The 19,527-nt window shown below is 42.0% G+C and overlaps 1 protein-coding gene across 1 annotated transcript in view; it reads right to left on the bottom strand.

Moving 5' to 3' along the window:
- TNKS2 (tankyrase 2) overlaps nucleotides 1-19,527 on the bottom strand; it is a 48,171-nt gene that overhangs the window by 8,369 nt on the left and 20,275 nt on the right. Inside the window, exons 7-20 of the mRNA XM_070754207.1 lie at nucleotides 17,721-17,730; nucleotides 16,810-16,996; nucleotides 16,515-16,636; nucleotides 15,655-15,746; nucleotides 13,307-13,385; nucleotides 12,575-12,746; nucleotides 12,079-12,158; nucleotides 10,710-10,855; nucleotides 9,556-9,721; nucleotides 8,438-8,657; nucleotides 7,340-7,449; nucleotides 2,614-2,802; nucleotides 1,268-1,517; nucleotides 560-642 (exon numbers count right to left, since the gene is read on the bottom strand). Coding sequence (XP_070610308.1) covers nucleotides 560-642; nucleotides 1,268-1,517; nucleotides 2,614-2,802; nucleotides 7,340-7,449; nucleotides 8,438-8,657; nucleotides 9,556-9,721; nucleotides 10,710-10,855; nucleotides 12,079-12,158; nucleotides 12,575-12,746; nucleotides 13,307-13,385; nucleotides 15,655-15,746; nucleotides 16,515-16,636; nucleotides 16,810-16,996; nucleotides 17,721-17,730 — 1,906 coding nt within the window. The remainder of the gene's footprint in view (nucleotides 1-559; nucleotides 643-1,267; nucleotides 1,518-2,613; nucleotides 2,803-7,339; nucleotides 7,450-8,437; nucleotides 8,658-9,555; nucleotides 9,722-10,709; nucleotides 10,856-12,078; nucleotides 12,159-12,574; nucleotides 12,747-13,306; nucleotides 13,386-15,654; nucleotides 15,747-16,514; nucleotides 16,637-16,809; nucleotides 16,997-17,720; nucleotides 17,731-19,527) is intronic.

The raw sequence follows: 19,527 nt of genomic DNA, 5'->3' as shown, positions 1-19,527 counted from the left end.
AGAGAAATCATCTTGGCAATGTGTGAACTAGATAGATAAGAAATTGTTTTGCTTTATAGAGTGTGATATACTGGGAACTTTTTTTGTTGCTATTTACTGTAACAGCTCTTTGATGAACTTGAAAGAGAAATAAGAGCAGAGATTATAGATATTCTTTCCCTATGCTTTTCTTTTCAATATTTGGATATAAGATTTTGATTTTTCTGTTTCATTAGTGGTTGATAATACCGTGACTCTTTAGTTTTTTATTATAAATAAGACTATTGTAATTTTGGGTCTGGTGGGTTGAGTTTGATTATAAATTTTACATTAAAAAATTTTTTTTAGACTTTTAAATGAATTTATACACACAGATCAAAATGGCTTTCTACGTAAGAAGCACATTAGAGACAATATGAGAATAATTTTGAACACCTTCGAATAGCCCACCCAAAAAAACAAATGCCGTTGATCTTTCTGGATGCGCAGAAGGCATTTGACAACATGAACTGACAATTTATGATAATGCAACTATACAAATAATTTATTGTTTACTTGGCTTCCAAACCAAGATGGTTACCTGCTCTCTTTCAAGTATGTCAATCAAATGTTCAAGTCCAAGATTTCTCACAAATTGATTGATGCTAAAATCTACATTGAGAACTAAATATGAAAGTAATTATTAGCTACATATAAATTGAACTGAATTTTTTCATCAGGCTACAGGCATATCATTCTCTACAAGAATATTCAGTGCAATATTTTCACAAAACTACCATACTGAAATATACTTTAAAATGCAAATTGACCTTATATTTCACTTAAAATTCTATTTACCCAAATTAAATAATTTTAGAATCTTCCCTATACACCCAGTATACATTCAAGAATATTTTTGGTAGAATGTAGTATTCTATGGGAAATCCTACTGTAAACATAACATGTCTAAGTCCACAATTAATTACTTTTGTGATACTATTTTTTTCCAGGAAAAAGATACACAAAGTTCCCCTTGCGTAAGCTTCAAGACAAACATCGATACATTTAACCCACAGATGATTATTTAATCTTAAATATGCTTTAATTTGGATTCTTGCATAGAGCAAGTGGTTGGACTAACAGTACCTTCCAATTCTATGAGTCTGGATTAAAATTATACCAAATATGAATCTATGGTGGAAAAACATAGCTTTAGTCCGATCATCATTAGATATTAGTCTTAATGCATAACTATACCACCCTTTATTTAGCTACTTAAAGATGATGCAGTAGAAAATGCCAGGCTCACCTTCTTTCTTTTCCAAACTAGAGGCTCCTTCAGCACCATTTGTATTAACAACTGAGAGTTCAGAAAAGCTACCAGACAAGCTGTCCAGACTACTGGCAGCTGACAAATTAGATGGACTGGATGGAATGGAAGAAAGTGAATCAGCTGATGTTCCTGTAGTCTGAGACACATTTATAACCTGAGGCTTATAACAAGATGGCAAGGCAGAAAGTGGCATGGCAGCTGCCAAGAGTGCGCTAACATCATCCGCCTGGAAATATTTTTTTAAAAATAACATTTTGTTAAAATAGTCACAAAACAGACAAGTCAATTGCAAGATTAGGTAAACAGTGCTTTAGTTGAATTACTCTAATTTTCTTTTTGTTACTTACAGTGTCATTTCAAATATTCTCCCCAGAGGTTTTCTTGAGTATGGTAACTCCGATGCCAAGACTGAGACATACTTAAATTTTGGTTCTACTTGCTTAAGGGTATGATTAAAATTTATTTCCTGCTACAAACTTGAATGAACATAATCACTCTTTTGCTTTCTAACCTATCTCTCACTTACCTGCGTGAGTATCCTGCTGAATTCAGAGGAACATATTTTTGAGCACCCAGTTGTAGGATAGCAATTTAAAATCACGAAATGCTTATGGGATATAGCTAAATACTATATAGTGCCAATTAAAGCATAACAATGAATTGGCAATTTTGGACTTAACTGAATGTATTTACGTTATTCATATTCATGGCATAAACAGTTTACAGATACAAGACGTATTACTGTACATCTTCACATGGTTCATTTCACATGGTTAAAATACTTGCTAAAAATTACTTGTTACACTTATATTTATGGGGCTTAAAATATTTAATTCCTAAAATTTAATGCAAAAACAATTTAAAATATAAAACCACATTATTCATACATATGGTTATGGTAATCTAAGAATGGTGTTTCAAACCAGATCACCATGGCTGGAATACCTCAAATTGCTTCTGATTTTATTGGATTTAATTCCGGAAACTGCTGAAATCCCCTGGAGCAGCATGGTTCAAAGGGGATTGAAGGGATTGAATATTCTGAAGTTATTTTGTAAATACAGTTCGTGGATCAATGGATTTTGTGTATCTTTAATAATTCCCAAGTCATAGATAGCCCGGGAAACATGAATCTTGGACAAACAGCACATATAGGCTGCTCCAATTCCATCTTCATTGAGATTTGTGGAGTTGCTGTCCTTGCTTGAGCTTGTAGTCCACAATGGTAACTACGTGTTTTAAAACCCTCAAATCTGATACCCTGGTCAGCAGCCAGCAACTGAAGCTTAATACAAACTTCTTAAAAAATTCCCATCACTTACGGTGACTAGGTCTAATGGCGTTTGTCCTTCCTGGTTTTTCAGAGTAGGATCAGCTCCATGGGCCAATAATAAGGCACAAAGCTGTGTCCTTCCTTTTTGGGATGCTTCATGCAAAGGTGTGAAAGCCCATTTGTCTGTAGCATTTACACACGCATTATACTTTATAAGCAAAGCTGCTACATCTACATGCTGGAAAATAAAATACATTTATATAGTGCAATCTTCAGGAAAAAAAATTTTTTCCTATAATTTGGCTCAGGACATTAATGTGCAATAAACAAATCTTTAATTAATGCTGCTTTTCACCAGAAATGATCTTGGCTGGAAAGTGAAACTTTGAGAAGGTGAAGTTTCAGATCATCAAATTAAACTGCAGCCCCTCAAGAGCAGTGTAGTTGTTGTTTCGATATATTCTTACACCCTCCATTTCTTACTAGAATTATTTTGCTAGATGTCATGGACATTTTAAAAAATGGTATAGTGTTTTTGTTGTCATCCTCTCCACAAAGAAAAAGTGAACTCTTGCTGAAAGAGTTGTCCTTAAAGGTAAGTTTAGGCCACCTTTCATTTTCTAAAGCAACCACATTAGTTGCAAATGGATCTTTAATGTGTATGTCTTGTCATGAATGCTGAAGTCATAATCCAAACATTTGAATGTACCAGAAATACAATCTGGCCAAGAACTTTTAGTTTTAAAAAAACAAACCCCGAGGAAGCAGAACTGAAGCAAACGCAAAATCCTTGCCACTAGCAGAGCCTTGCAGTATTCTAAGAAGAGTGGAAAACTGAATTGTAGACTTAATTAGGTCTATTATGTTTTAGACCTTCCTTTCATATTACTTTGAAATAAAAAAAAAATAGTAATTACAAATTTAAATCTGACAGATAATAGCAAAGTGCACAGCTAAATTATCTTTCTGCAGTCTACTGAGACTAACATTCACTAAATGTGGATAGTTCTAGATGACATAACTACATCAAAATTTCAACATGTTACTGCATGAAGCTTACAGCCCTGAAAAATATCTTTTTCCATTAAAAAAATGTGACTACATCTAAACACATAACCGTGAAGAGGCTATGTGTAACATACCGCTAGCAATGTTTTTTCAATTGGTTATCATCAGTCTGATCACTTTAATCTCAGAATGTCAAGGATGGGAGTAGAGGAGAACTTAAGACAGCAAAACTCAGATGTATTTTTAAAGACTTTCATGTAATTTTTTATTTACTTTTAGGTATATCAGAAAGTTTAATACGCACCACACTTAATACAATGTTTGCTTCATATTAATATGAGGAATATTCCATATTATTAATGGTCACAGTCAGCCTCATCTTTATACTGGATCTGGCATTTTTATCCATCTACTGAGTCCATCCCAAGGGTCTAGGATACATGCTCTTTGATAGTTTTTATTTATTTGCATCCCACCCTTTATTATTTTTACAAATAACCAAGGTGGCAAATATATCTAACACACCTTTCTATTTTCCTCACAATCACTCTGCAAGGTGGGTTAGGCTGAATAACTGGTCCAAAATCATCCAGCTGGCTTTCATGGTTTAGGTCAGTGATGGCGAACCTATGGCACGGCTGCCACAGGCGGCACGCGGAACCATATCTGCTGGCACGCGAGCTGTTGGCCTAGCTCAGCTCCAACATGCATGTGTGTGCCGGATAGCTGATTTTTGGCTCCCACAGAGGTTCTGGGAGGGCGTTTTTGGCTTCCAGAGAGCCTCTGGGAGGATGAGGGAAAGTGTTTTTACCCTCCCCTGGCTCCAGGGAAGCCTTTGGAGCCTGGGGAGGGCAAAACACAAACTTACTGGGCCCACCATAAGTTGGGGAATGTGCTGTTTCCGGATTCCAGGGGATGGGGGAAGCTGTTTTCACCCTCCCCAAGGTGTGCATGGGCACTCACACAGGCGTGATAGTGGGCACGCACGCTCTTTCGGCACCCGAGGAAAAAAAGGTTCGCCATCACTGGTTTAGGTAGTACTTGAACTCACAGTCTCCTACTTTTTAGCACAGGGATGTCAGACTGGTGGCCATGGGCCAGATCCACAAAGAGGAGAACATTGCAATAATCATGTGACACTATGAGTTTGATACTTGTATTCTAGCCACCATTGGTCATATATTTGCATTCTTTTATCACAGTTGTTTTACATCTATTTTCAGGTCTTTTTTTCTTTATTCTGCTGTCTCCAGGTATTACCACATCCACTATCCAGACTTTTTTGTCTTTTTAAAAATCAACAATTGTTAAGTCTGAAGTAATTTGTGGCAAGTGATTATCTATTTGAATTCTAAAGTCCGAGAGCACTTTATCTTCTTCCTTTTCTATTACTCTGTCTATTTATTATCCCACCAGTTTATTATTAATTCCGTATTACTATGGAAATGACTGAGTATGAGTGCACTGCGACACATAACATTCCTTCAAGTAGAAAAGTCAAATTCTGCTATTTCTTAAATTAGACCAAGGCTATGTATGTGATTATCTTGCTCATTTTTACATTCATTATAATTCTATGAGGAGATGTAACTTACAAATACTGACTTGCCTAAGGCCATCCAGTGATCAACAGAGATGATGGTTATCTCAGAATGAGTCTTTGCACTTCAGTTTTGTCAGTCCTAGTTCACCACAACATTACAGTAGTAATATCCAGAAATATGTTCTGCTCTTTATATTGAAATAATTATAGATTTCATTGGTCATAAAACCTCAATGTATCAGTGATATAATACTATGCAAAAATAACTTAATTGTTGCAATTTTGACTAGGTATCATCCCACTGAAAACAAACCAAACAAAATTTGTGCTTGTAGATGAGCTTTCACTGGCATATTTTCTTCATCCTATTAGTAAATGCTATTAGTTTAAGTAGAGACCTCCCATAGTATAAACTATATGAAGGAAAAAAAGAATACTGTAATGGTAATAAAAACATGAAGAGATTTTTGGAATCTTTCACAAATTTACTGATGGGACACATTGTTACATTGCTTTGTTTTTGTAACAATCACCATGGAAGAGATTTCTATCCATATACAGTGATCCCCCGCTCGTTGCGAGGGTTCCGTTCCAGGACCCCCCGCAACGAGCGGGTTTTTGCGAAGTAGCGCTGCGGAAGTAAAAACACCATCTGCGCATGTGCAGATGGTGTTTTTAACTTCCGCAGCGCTAGCGAGGAGCCGAAGATTGGGGGGGGCGGCGCGGCTGCCGACATGGGGGGCTCGCTAGCACCCCCCCGAACCCCCAACCCGGGTTTGGGGGGGTGCTAGCAAGCCCCCCATGTCGGCGGGGATGTTTTAAAACACCCGCGCAGCTTTCCAATGAGTCCCGAAGACAAACGCGGAAGTTTGCCGTTTGTCTTCGGGACTCATTGGAAAGCTCCGATCGTTTTAAAACAGTTGCGCCGTTCTCCGCTGACTCCTGGCGAACTTCCCCGCTTTAGGAGTCAGCGGAGAACGGCGCGCCTGCTTGGCTTCCCTCGCCAGCGCAGCCAACGTGCGCTACGATCTTCCGGGCGAGCCAGGCTCAGTGACGGAAGGCAGCCGCTTGGCCCGGGATGCTGGGCCGAGAGGAGCCGGGCTTGATCCGCTGAGCCTGGCTGGCCCGGAAGATCGTAGCGCGCGTTGACTGCAGCGGCGAGGGAAGCCAAGCCGGCAGCAATGTCGCCGCCGCTGCAGCCAACGCGCGCTACGATCTTCCGGGCGAGCCAGGCTCAGTGACGGAAGGCAGCCGCTTGGCCCGGGATGCTGGGCCGAGAGGAGCCGGGCTTGATCCGCTGAGCCTGGCTGGCCCGGAAGATGGCAGGGCGTGTTGCCTGCGCCGGTGAGGGAAGCCAAGCCGGCCAGGCTCAGCGGATCAAGCCCGGCTCCTCTCGGCCCAGCATCCCGGGCCAAGCGGCTGCCTTCCGTCACTGAGCCTGGCTCGCCCGGAAGATCGTAGCGCACGTTGGCTGCGCTGGCGAGGGAAGCCAAGCCGGCAGCAACGTCGCCGCCGCTGCAGCCAACGCGCGCTACGATCTTCCGGGCGAGCCAGGCTCAGTCACGGAAGGCAGCTGCTTGGCCCGGGATGCTGGGCCGAAAGGAGCCGGGCTTGAAGATCGCAGCGCGCGTTGGCTGCGGTGGCGAGGGCTTGCGATGGAGGGTGGAGGAAGCGGCCATGGGAGGGCGAGCTGCCTCAGGGAGGAGGATCGGGCGGGACCAGGTGGGGGCTGGAATTTCTCCGCTGGGAAGAAGCGGCCAGGGCGAAGGGCGGGCGAGCGGCGAAGGGCGGGCGAGCGGGTGCTGGGGAGGGCTTCTCGCCCTCCCGCCAGCAAGAGGGGGAGCGAACGGCGTGGGCGGGCGAGCGGCAGCGAGGAGTTTGCCTGGGCGGTGGGGAAACTCCTCGCTGATGCCAGCAAGAGGGGGAAGACCCAGGGAAGCCGCCCAGCAGCTGATCTGCCGGGCGCCATCTACGCATGCGTGCCCATAGAAAAAAGGGCACGCATGCGTAGATGGTATTTTGACTTCCGGGTTCAAAATTCGCAAATTACCCTGTTCGCAATGGTTGGGGACGCAATAACCGGGGGATCACTGTATACAAATATAAAAATTCAGGAAAAAAACTTGAAGCTGCAGTGCCAGAAAGGTTTAAGAGACCCACATTGGCTCCTTTAAAGCTGATGTATAATTTTAAAATATTTACAATGAAAGATCAAGCTACTTACCCCATAGGATGCTGCGTTATGTAAAGGAATTAAACCTCCTTTGTCCTGTGCATTTACATCAGCCCCGTGCTGTAATAGGTACTCAGCAACTTCCAAATTGTTGTAACCAGCTGCAAGGCAATAAGAACAAATATTTGTAATAAATTATTCTGTATCTGACTCAACAATTAAGATAAAATTAAGATAAAAAGCATCACCCACTTATTTTCCTGTTTTCTGAACATTAAGCCACAGGTCCCCCCCCCCCCCACAGGTAGCCATATACAAGCAGCAGTCATATGGGGCAAAGCACAATGCAGGATTCATGTTTTTTTTAATTAAAAATTCCAGGTTTAACTCTTTACCTCACCAGTAAAAACAGCTAAGAAAAACCAAGACCTAGGACCCTGGAAACCTGCAGCTTTTCAGAATAGATAGATGCTGGAATAGTATATCAGTGATGGCAAACCTTTTTTCCCTCGGATGCCAAAAGGGCATGGACATGTGCTATCATGCATGCGTGAGTGCCCACACCCATAATTCAATGCCTAGGGAGGGCAAAAACAGCTTCCCCCGTTCCCCGGAGGTACTGTGGAGGCAGAAACGGCCTGTTTCCCAACTTCTGGTGGGCCCAGAAGGCTTGTGTTTCGCTCTCCCCAGGCTCCAAAGGCTTCCATGGAGCTGGAGGAGGATAAAAATGCCCTCCCCATCCCCCAGAAGCCGCTCTCCCAGAGCCTTTGTGTGAGTCAAAATTCATCTGGCCGGCAAACACATGCACGTTGGAGTTAAGCTAGGGCAACAGCTCACGTACCAGCAGATATAGCTCCACATGCCACCCGTGGCACCCGTGCCATAGATTCGCCATCACTGCACTATATTATCCAAACATCTGACTCTCATATATCTCTAGGGGCATTTAAAAATTAAAATTTAAATATATACGAAGTAGAGCCTAGACAATCATTAACAACAATTATTGCTATTAACACACTTATTTTTCTCAGCCCTTTATAATGACTTAACTAATATAATTCATGTTCTACTCCAGAATCTCACTCAAGAGCTTTTCCATATGATGACTGATACAGCAACATCATTATAATATTTTAGAGAACTCACCTGCTAAATGGAGTGGAGTAGAATGCCGGCCTTGTGTATCACGACAGTTGACATTATCAGGGGAACACAATTTTTTCACCCTAGCCAAACAGCCCTTCTTTGCAGCATCAAGCAAAGCTGAATCTCCTCTAAGGAGATCTTGAATATCTGTATCACTATCCTTAACAAGGTCTAATGGGGTATTTCCATCTCTGTTTTTCTTTGTAGGGTCAGCACCATGCTAATTTGGTAACAATTGAAAAAATAAGTATTAATTCCATTATAATGTACAACAATCCACCCTATTCCTTGTGCCACAACTAGTGTTGGGCGAACCCAACAAAGTTCGGGTTCGGCGGGTTCGGACGAACTTGGCGGTGGAGTTCGGGTAAGTTCGCCAAACCCGAACCTGAACACTTCTGGCCCCGCCCTCCTGTCTTCTGCCAAAGCAGCCCGTGGCCGCCTATCTCCTTTTATTTCTTATGGAAAAGGCTCAGATGCCGCAGCCACACCTTTTCTGTAAGAAATAAAAGGAGACAGGCGGCCGCAGGCTGCCCTGGGCAATGGGCACAACAATGGGGGAGAGCCGCGCCACTTCCGAGCCCTAAATTTTCCCACCTTGGGAATGGCCCTGCAAGCAAAAGGAGGCAGGGAATCTCATTTGCTTGCCGCCCACAAGGGGATTCCGGGGGCGGGGCTTTGACGTCACAGAGACTCCTTCCTAGCCAGGGCCGAAACGGGGGAGTTGAGGAGGAAATAAAGCCATGGGCCAGGAAAGAGTCTCCGTAACGTCAAAGCTCCGGCCCCAGAATCCCCTCGTGGGCAGCAAGCAAATAGGATTCCCCGCCTCCTTTTGCTTGCAGCGCCATCCCCAAGGCGAGGAAATTTTGGGCTCAGAGGCGGCGCGGTCCCCCCCCCTCCGTTGCATTCCAAAGAGTGCCAAAGTGAGCTAAGGCTGTCCTGGGCAATGGGCGCAACAGTGGGGGAGATCCGCGCTGCCACCGAGCCCAAAATTTCCCCGCCTCGGGAATGGCGCTGCAAGCAAAAGGAGGCGGGGAATCCCATTTGCTTGCTGACCCCATGGAGGTCCAGTTTGCCAAGCAGCACCTTTCATAACACATGCATTTCAAGCAACTTACCTGTAACAGTAGTTTACAAATTTCATATTTTCCTTTTGCTGCAGCTTCATGTAAAGGAGTGAATTTCCACAAATCAGCCACGTTCACAATCGCACCATGTTTAACAAGAAGTTCCGCCACTTCATAGTGTCCATAAGAACAAGCATTATGCAAAGGAACCAAGCCACTGAAATTTTTGAAGAAAAGCAGAAAATTTCAATTTAAATGAATATTTCCAATACTCTAAAAAGACAGCATTGTAACCTTCAGGAAAAATATTAATCTGAAGTTTTAAACAATAGTATTCTGATGGACTAATCTGGGGTATCAAACTCAATTTTAATGAACGCCACACCAGGGCTGCAGTTGATCTTGGGAGAGGGATGGGGGAGCATGACCACCTTGGGGTGGGCCTGGCCAGCTTGACACCACTCCCCAAACTGCTGGCATATTTCCTCTTTGCAATGGATAGACCGGGCCAAAACCATACTGGCCCGATATTGCTTTTTTGCATTGGATAGCTTGGGCCAAAGTAATCCGGGCCTGTGCCTTACATTTTCCAGGATAGCCCCATGGGCCAGATCCGACCACATCGTGGGCCATTGGCCTTGTATTTCACACCCCTGGACTAACTGCTTTACATAATTCAGAAATTACTTATTACAATTATTGTTAGTCACATTACAAATATAGCATACATGTCAACTGATCAGTTGTCATAATATATTTTATATAATCAGTGAAGTGGGCATTAAAGAGCATTATGATAAAAGGGCATTATAATAGATACCATGTATCATCACAGAACCCAAATAAGTGGAATAAGAAAGGGAATTCTCCATTCCTTTTTGTGCCGATACCCAACACCTGCATTACAATGGATTTGTGTCACTTTATTCATTTTCCATCCACAATGTGCATCACAAGGAACCACTCAGAGTCATTGAATATGAGATGGGCAACAAATAAATAACTAATTAACTTTTTCATAACATTTTTCTCATACACAGACAAAAAGGTTATTTGCAGACAGATGAAGCCTTAACTGCACAAAGCTTGATGCATAAAATTTGTAACACAAGTATCTAGGAATATAGACCTTTAAGGTTGCCATCCCTGAAAGCAAACAAACAGAAGTAAGCATTTGCAAATCAAATATGGATTGGAATATTTACCCTTTGTCTTTCGCGTGGACATCAGCCCCATGCTGCAAAAGATATTCAACTACAGACACTCTATTGTATCCTGCTGCAAAGTGAAGCGGTGTGGACTGGCGCCCTTCAATATCCCGGCAATTCACACTCTGTGTTGTGCATAACTTCTGTGGAATGCAAAAATTGAGTCAAACATTAATGGCAGAATCTGCCCACCTGATATGCACAAACAGGAAGGACATACTGAAAATTCCCTCCTGTCAGGAAACCCAGCAGCAGACTTAGATAGGGGTGTCCATGTAGGAGTTCCCTTCTTGTAGAATAACTGGCCCTTAGAGGCAGGATTGGCTTCTTCCATGATCCTCCGAGGACTGAACGAATGAATTAGATGTCCAAAGTTCAAGCAGGATATAAACACTGTGGATATATTCTACTAATCCTGTATTCCTTGTTTAAAAAGTAAAATGTTGGTTCTTTTGCTTGTATTGAATTTTTTAATTCACATGGAATTTCTTAGATTGAAGCAGCATAGAAATTACAGCACCAAGTCTTCAATCCTCTCTATTCAACCTTTTATTATAAGAAAATACTGAAAAATAACTGTTCAGCCAGCTTAGATATTTAATGATTCATAATAACAGTGTAAACTGACCGACCCTCAAGTGCAACAGAAAATGGAATGCATGCTCTTTGAATAGGAATTGCTCTGATCAGGAAGTGTCCTTTTTGAGACTAAAACAGGATATTCAATCATTCTGGGGACATTTCAAGTTCAAAACGTTTAATAATGAAACGCTTTCAATATGATGAAAAACATTTGGGAGTCTAAAAACTGTTTCAAATTTGGAGTACACATCCACATTAAACCTTAACCAATGAAGATAACAAATTATTCTTATGAAGATCATGGAGCCTATTTATTTTTTTTAGAGTTGCTTAAAAAATCAATATTTCAAATACCTGTTGGCGTCTATTGTCATTATCATGAATGTACAAGGTTTATCATATATCTTTATAACACTGACTATTCTCATTAGCATGGTTACATATATTTCTAAATAATGCAGTGAAGTCTTGGCGATGTTTTCTGACACCTAAGAAAAGCCCGAAGTGGAAAATTACAATTATCCTAACAATATATGACTTCTCAGATCATTTTGTGTCCTTTTTTTTTTTTAAGCATCTTTTCAAAGCAGCTGAATTGGCCAATTACTGAAGGAGCAATGAAGACAGAAGTCTATATTTTGCTTATAAATGTATTGTTTCAAATCAGTTAAGGTGCAGTGGAATTTGATTTTCAATTTTTCTGTCTCCAAAGATTTAAGGACAATCCAAACTGATCTGCTTTTTTTGTTAGATGTTTACTTCTTTCTCCAACAAATTATCTTACCTTTACTGTGTCTACATCTCCTGCCTTTGCTGCTTCCAATAACTGTCGATCGGCTTCTGAATTGCCCAAAGGAACACCTTCTGCACAAGAAGAACTTAATACTTATCAAGTATTACATATATCAAAGTACAAAATCAAAAAGGTGCCATTCATATTATCATTTAGTATAGAGAAGTGGCAATTTAAATTCAATCTGAAGCAAGTGGCTCTGTTTTTAAAAAGACTACACAGACTGAAAAGATTGAATGGGTATTTTTGTCTTCTATCTCATATAGAACGGGAGCATGATCAACTTTTCTTTATGCATCATTTATGTACAAAAACCAGGCATGGTCATTCTGTTAGTTATCTGTGAGGCCATTATTAATTTCTCGGAAGCCTCTTAAGATCGTTTTTCAGGAAACTACTAATTCAAGGGAATTCAGCAAGGATTCCTAATTTGGTCTTTATTAAAATGCAAAAAACTTAACACAAACAAAAATTATACATGATTTACCTTGTAGCAACTGCTGGATACTTTCATTTCCCATCTGAGAGGCTGTGAAACCCTGCAGTGATATAATGGAGGGATCACAGCCAAAACTCAACAACAACCGGCATGTCTGTAAGTGGCCACAGTGCGCTGCTCTATGCAAAGATGTCTGGCCAAGATTATCCAAAGCATTGACCTAAAAATTATCAGAGAATCTTAACAATGCAGCAAGTACAGAATATGGCATCTGGTTCTTTAGAGTAATTCATAATGGAACAATAGAGAACTGTCTACTTTGAAAAAACAAGAGTACTAAAAGGCAGCAAATATTTTAAGGGTGAACAGCCTCTCCAAAGTCAAAGTATTTTCTCCTATCTCAAAACAGTACATTCCATATGTACTGCAAGTAGTATAACCTTGAAATAGCCTATTACAACTTCTGCCTCAAAGTCTGGAACAGATATTCTGAGGATATTCAATGAAATGTTTTGCACATCTATACTGACTATATTAATATCCAAAATTGCTGTTCCTGCCATCATCTGCCAATTCCTACAGGAATGACAAGCTATCAAATCCCCAAAATATCATTTAAATATTGTTAAGCACCTTTCTTTTGGCTTCTATACAGTTGGAAGAGAATAAAAATAATGATGTTTTTCTCAAAGGTTAATTATAAACATTTATAAATGTACATATCCTTTTTTAAATGTTTGCCCCATAATATGATTCATTTATTTTAAAAATGATTCATACCTTTGCTTCATGCTTCACAACTACTTCAACAACATCATTATGAGCCTTTTCTGATGCAACATGAAGAGGTGTCAGGAAGCTTTATAAAAACAAAATAAGTCCTAATTTATTTCCATTTTGTTCTTGCTGAATTGAGTTTTCAAAATGCTGAAAATTAGTACAGATGTGATGAGAATTAAACAACATAATGCCTGCTGGCATTCTTTCATACTTCTTTGCCAGGCAATACTTTCTTGCACATCTCAAATATTTTTGGCAACTCAATAGCAAACTGAGTTTAGGTTTCAAAGTTTTGCTCTGTCTCTTTAAGGTGCTCCAAATGAAATGAAATGAATATGATGCAACAGAACAGACTCAATAATTCCTCTATAGAACTGTATCAGCAGCTTCTTGGGCAGTCTGCGTTGCTCAAGTACATCACACACACACACACACACACACACACACACACTATATATAGCATAGGCTATATATAAAGAAAGGACTGGTCCTTTCTTTGAAAGAAGAGGATTAAACAATGAGAAGCAGTGGGATACTGTAATGTAAGGGTTGCAAATAAGATCTAAGGGGTAGCAGAAAAGGTAAGAGCAAGTGAGGAGTAACAAGCTTCAGTAATTAAGATGTTGACCATAGAAGCTCACTGGATAATTTTAAAACAGTCACTCACTTTGGATAATTATAAAACAATCACTCTCCAAGCTGTGAGAATAAATTGTAGATCTCACATAAACTGCCTTGAAATTCCTACAGAAAAGGCAGCATAAAACTATAACAATCAAAGAAACCTTTTATCTATATGCCTGTATATACCTAAGGGAAAACAACAATCACAGACATTAATCCAAGGGAAAGGTAAAATGTGCATAAGGGTAAGTAATTGGGATAATTCTAAATTTTAAAATTAAAATTAGTTCTAAAGTTATTTATGAGCAATTAATAATAATAATAATAATAATAATAATTTATTAGATTTGTATGCCGCCCCTCTCCGAAGACACGGGGCGGCTCACAATAACAAATACAATACGAGTCTAAGGAGAGAGGCGGCATACAAATTTAATAATAAATAAATAACAGTAATACAAATCTAATTAATAAAAAATAAAATTAAAACTCCTTAATATTAAAAACAATCAATACAACACAGTCATGCCATTCTCAAGCGCTATAGTCAGAAGAGGGGGGAGTTAATCCTCCATGCCTGGCGGCATAGGTGTCTTTAACATCTTGCGTAAGATGGGGAGGGTGGGGCCAATTCGAATCTCTGGGGGGAGTTGATTCCAGAGGGCTGGGGCTGTCACAGAGAAGGCTCTTCCTCTGGCTCCTGCCAGACGGCATTATTTTGTCGATGGGACCCGGAGAAGGCCAACTCTGTGGGAGCTAATCGGCCGCTGAGAAGGCGGTCCGAAGGTATTCTGGTCCGATGACATGTAGGGCTTTATAGGTCATTACCAACCCTTTGAATTGTGACCGGAAACTGATCGGCAGCCAGTGCAGGCTGTAGAGTGTTGATGAAACATGGGCATATCTGGGAATGCCTATGATTGCTCTCGCAGCCACATTCTGCATGATCTGAAGGTAGCCCCATGTAGAGAGGTAGCCCCATGTAGAGAGCATTGCAGTAGTTTAACCTCGAGGTGATGAGGAAACTGTGACCGGAAACTGATCGGCAGCCAGTGCAGGCTGTAGAGTGTTGATGAAACATGGGCATATCTGGGAATGCCTATGATTGCTCTCGCAGCCACATTCTGCATGATCTGAAGGTAGCCCCATGTAGAGAGGTAGCCCCATGTAGAGAGCATTGCAGTAGTTTAACCTCGAGGTGATGAGGGCGTGAGTGACTGTGAGCAGTGACTCCCAGTCCAAATAGGGCCGCAACTGGTGCACCAGACAAACATCCTCCTTGCCACAGCTGAAAGATGGTGCTCTAATGTTAGCTGTGGATCGAATGTATTTGCTTTTTCTATGAAATAAACGTCCATGTAAGTATAGTAAATGGTGAATTCAAAGAACACTTTTCAAGAAACAGTATTTTACTGCAGTAAGAAATTTAGTGGTGGCTTGCATCCTATAACCTGTATTTTACAACTTCCCAAGAATACATATTGTAACATTTTCCAAAATTCAAATTCATCCACAATCCAAAAAAAAAGTTGAAAACCGTATCAGAAGAATTGATGCCAAAATCACTGATTTTCTTTGAATTAAGTCACTCACTCACTCTCACATCTTATCTCACAGGGTAGTTGTGAGGATAAAATGAATGGGAAAAAACCTGTACAGCATGTGTTCTTCTGACAATATCCATGGATGAATAAGAAAAAAGGGCAAAATAGAAACCAGCTCACTCTTTTGTCTTTTCGTTGATGTTGGCGCCTTTTCTTAGAAGTAACTCACAGACTTGCTTTCGCTTAGGATATGGAGATGCAGCAGCACAATGCTATTAAAGAATGAAATTATGATATTATTTGCTAGCTACTGTGTTTCCCCAAAAACATGATCCACCCCAATAAGTCCATCCCTAATTTTTTGGGTGGTGTGTCTAATATTACACCTACCCTGAAAATAAGCCTGGGGGGACTGGTGTGGCTTGTATGAATGGTGGTGTGGTGGCAACTATGTAGCTGTAGCTGTAGTCCGCTGGCCCCTTGGGGCAGCACAAATACCACTTTGGTTCTTCTATTTCTGGGCTCAGTGCTTCTGCTTGTTGGGCTGTTTCCAGAAGCCGGCAGCTTTTTGGCCAACTGGTTTTGCTTTTTCCCTTTTTGGGAAGCTTGCAGGAGGAAAATGGGGACGGGATTTTCCTTCCTGTCATCCATTCCTCAAGATCAGCACAGACTAAGGGAAAGATGGCAGGTAGGAAAATTTCACATACACCCCCCCCCCCCCCAAATTTTCTTCCCATTCGCCAAAAAGCCTCCATTCCGAACCTAATCAAAAGCAGGCCTCTTTTTTCAGCATTCAAGTGAGCCTGGGGGGGAAAAAGCTGCAGCTGCTTCAAGACAACTTTACTTGACTCATTATTTAGCACTCAAACTGAAATCACGTGGCTTTAGGGGATGGTGTAAAGTTGTAAATTTAAAGACAAGTTATAAGTCATGTTTTTCAGTGCCATCATAACTTTGAACTATTGTTAAATGAATGATTGTAAATCAAGGACTACTGGTAACAGACAACTTTAATTGAAAGGGTATGTTAAACAAATTACCAAAGGAGTTTCGTGACTGTGAGGATGTTTGAAATTAACAATTTCGAGAGAGAGATGCTTTTTAACACGATTCACATCTGATTCCCTTGCAGCCTGTAGTAACGAATGGCCTTTGAATTCATCTACGGGAAAAAAGGAAGTTTTATGGCATTTAAGCCTCAAACACGTTCAGAAAGACAGAAATAGCAATCAATTACAAACAGTGGATGATTATCAAGATCAGCCACTGAATGGATCCATATAGAAAACTGAAAAAAGTAATAATCTCTATTCAGTTTATATTTTCTATACTCACATGCCAATCGTTCTTTTAATTGAGGTGTAGGGGCCAAATCAATTGTGCTTTTATTATGACAGTTTAACAGTGTAGGGTCAGCACCATAACTCAGCAAGAGGGAGCACACTTCTACTCTGTTCTTAGAAGCTGCTTCGTGAAGAGGAGTGAACTGCCATAAATCCATTGCATTTACACATGCTCCATGCTAGGAAAGGAAAGAGGATCATATATAATTTTCTCCTGGAAAAAAATGTTAGAGCTGTAATGTATATTGAAGGATATTCTATCTAACAGTTGTCCAGGAATGCTTAAACCTCATCATTAATGATGAGGGCAAAAATCATTTATTTATTTATATATTTATTTATATATACATATATACATATATATACAGTATATATATATATGACGGTCTTGGTATGTATATATGTATTAATATTTTGTCCTTTAAAGTGAAGTTCAAAATGACAGAATAGTTTACGTGTGAGACATTCACTTAAGATCACAGACTAAGAATTTTGACCTGGAATTCAATAATGATCTAATTAATTCCATCAACTTTAGCAACAGTATCTTGGCATACAAGGCAGGGAATTTGGCCATATAATGAAATAATAAAACAGCTTTAAAAGTGGTTTTGAAAGTGAGAATCTTCAACCTTTAAGTCTGAATGGGTCACCCCGAAGGCCAGTATGCCAATTGATATCTTTCTTAGCTCCATGCCACAGCTATGACTATCAGAAAACATTTTTTAAAAATTACTTGAAGATTGTTTTTATAAACAAGTTTTATAAGCCGTTTTTATAAAAATCAAAGAAATAATAGTTGTTCTAAGGCAGAAATCAATAAACAAGAAATGTGCCACAAAAATCCTTTTACAAAAACCTGTTTTGCCAGCTCAAGCTCCACATTTTTCTCAATAAACATACATGTAGAGATCTGTGTGTTCAAGGACAAATTTTAGCTGATCTGAATATTTTTTATTTTTTTAACAGACAAAGTAGAGTAGGCTTGTGAATATCATTAGACAAGCAAAGAACTCATTTAGATATTCTTGAAGACACAACGTAATTGTTTTTGTATTCTTATAGATATGTCGAGAAACCAATTCCACTGGAAAGCTGGTGAAAAAACAGAGTACAGTGGAACCTCGACATACGAGCAGCTCTACTTACGAGCTACTCGAGATAAGAGCTGGGAGGGGAGCGACATTTTTGTTCGCCTCCCGAGCTCACATTCGGGATACGAGCGCCAAGGAGCTGTCTTCTGAAGCCGAACACTAACTTCCGCTTTCGGCTTCAGGAGACAGCTCCTTGGCGCTCGTATCCCGCGTGTTTTAAAAGGTTGCAGCCGGCCTGGGGGGCTCGGGGGGGTGCTGGCAAGCCCCCCAGGCCGGCTGCAACCTTTTAAAACACGCGCGCCGCTTCGCAGCTCTCTGCTGAATCCGGAACGCTAACTTCCGCGTTCGGATTCAGCAGACAGCTGCGAAGCAGCGCGCGTGTTTTAAAATGTGGAAGCCGGCCTGGGGGGCTCGGGGAGAAGCCCCCGAGCCCCCCAGGCCGGCTGCAACCTTTTAAAACACGCGCGCCGCTTCGCAGCTCTCTGCTGAATCCGGAACGCTAACTTCCGCGTTCGGATTCAGCAGACAGCTGCGAAGCAGCGCGCGTGTTTTAAAACGTGGCAGCCGGCCTGGGGGGCTCGGGGGGAAGCCCCCGAGCCCCCCAGGCCGGCTGTGACGTTTTAAAACACGCGTGCTGCTTCGCAGCTCTCTGCTGAATCCGGAACGCTAACTTCCGCGTTCGGATTCAGCAGACAGCTGCGAAGCAGCGCGCGTTTTAAAACGTGGCAGCCGGCCTGGGGGGCTCGGGGGGAAGCCCCCGAGCCCCCCAGGCCGGCTGCAACCTTTTAAAACACGCGCGCCGCTTCGCAGCTCTCTGCTGAATCCGGAACGCTAACTTCCGCGTTCGGATTCAGCAGACAGCTGCGAAGCAGCGCGCGTGTTTTAAAATGTGGCAGAGGGCCTGGGGGGCTCGGGGAGAAGCCCCCGAGCCCCCCAGGCCGGCTGCAACCTTTTAAAACACGCGCGCCGCTTCACAGCTCTCTGCTGAATCCGGAACGCTAACTTCCGCATTCGGATTCAGCAGACAGCTGCGAAGCAGCGCGCGCGTTTTAAAACGTGGCAGCCGGCCTGGGGGGCTCGGGGGGAAGCCCCCGAGCCCCCCAGGCCGGCTGCAACCTTTTAAAACACGCGCGCCACTTCACAGCTCTCTGCTGAATCCGGAACGCTAACTTCCGCGTTCGGATTCAGCAGACAGCTGCGAAGCAGCGCGCGTGTTTTAAAACGTGGCAGCCGGCCTGGGGGGCTCGGGGGGAAGCCCCCGAGCCCCCCAGGCCGGCTGCAACCTTTTAAAACACGCGCGCTGCTTCGCAGCTGTCTGCTGAATCCGAACGCGGAAGTTAGCGTTCCGGATTCAGCAGAGAGCTGCGAAACGGCGCGCGTTTTAAAACGTCACAGCCGGCCTGGGGGGCTCGGGGGCTTCCCCCCGAGCCCCCCAGGCCGGCTGCCACGTTTTAAAACACGCGCGCTGCTTCGCAGCTGTCTCTGAACGCTAACTTCCGCGTTCGGCGGCAGCGGGTTTTTTTGTTGTTGCACGGATTAATTGACTTTACATTGTTTCCTATGGGAAACAATGTTTCGTCATACGAGCGTTCTGACTTACGAGCCTTCTTCCGGAA

The sequence above is a fragment of the Erythrolamprus reginae genome, chromosome 5 (assembly GCF_031021105.1).
Source record: "Erythrolamprus reginae isolate rEryReg1 chromosome 5, rEryReg1.hap1, whole genome shotgun sequence".
Lineage (NCBI taxonomy): Eukaryota > Metazoa > Chordata > Lepidosauria > Squamata > Dipsadidae > Erythrolamprus > Erythrolamprus reginae.
This window is presented reverse-complemented; position numbering and strand designations above follow the sequence as displayed.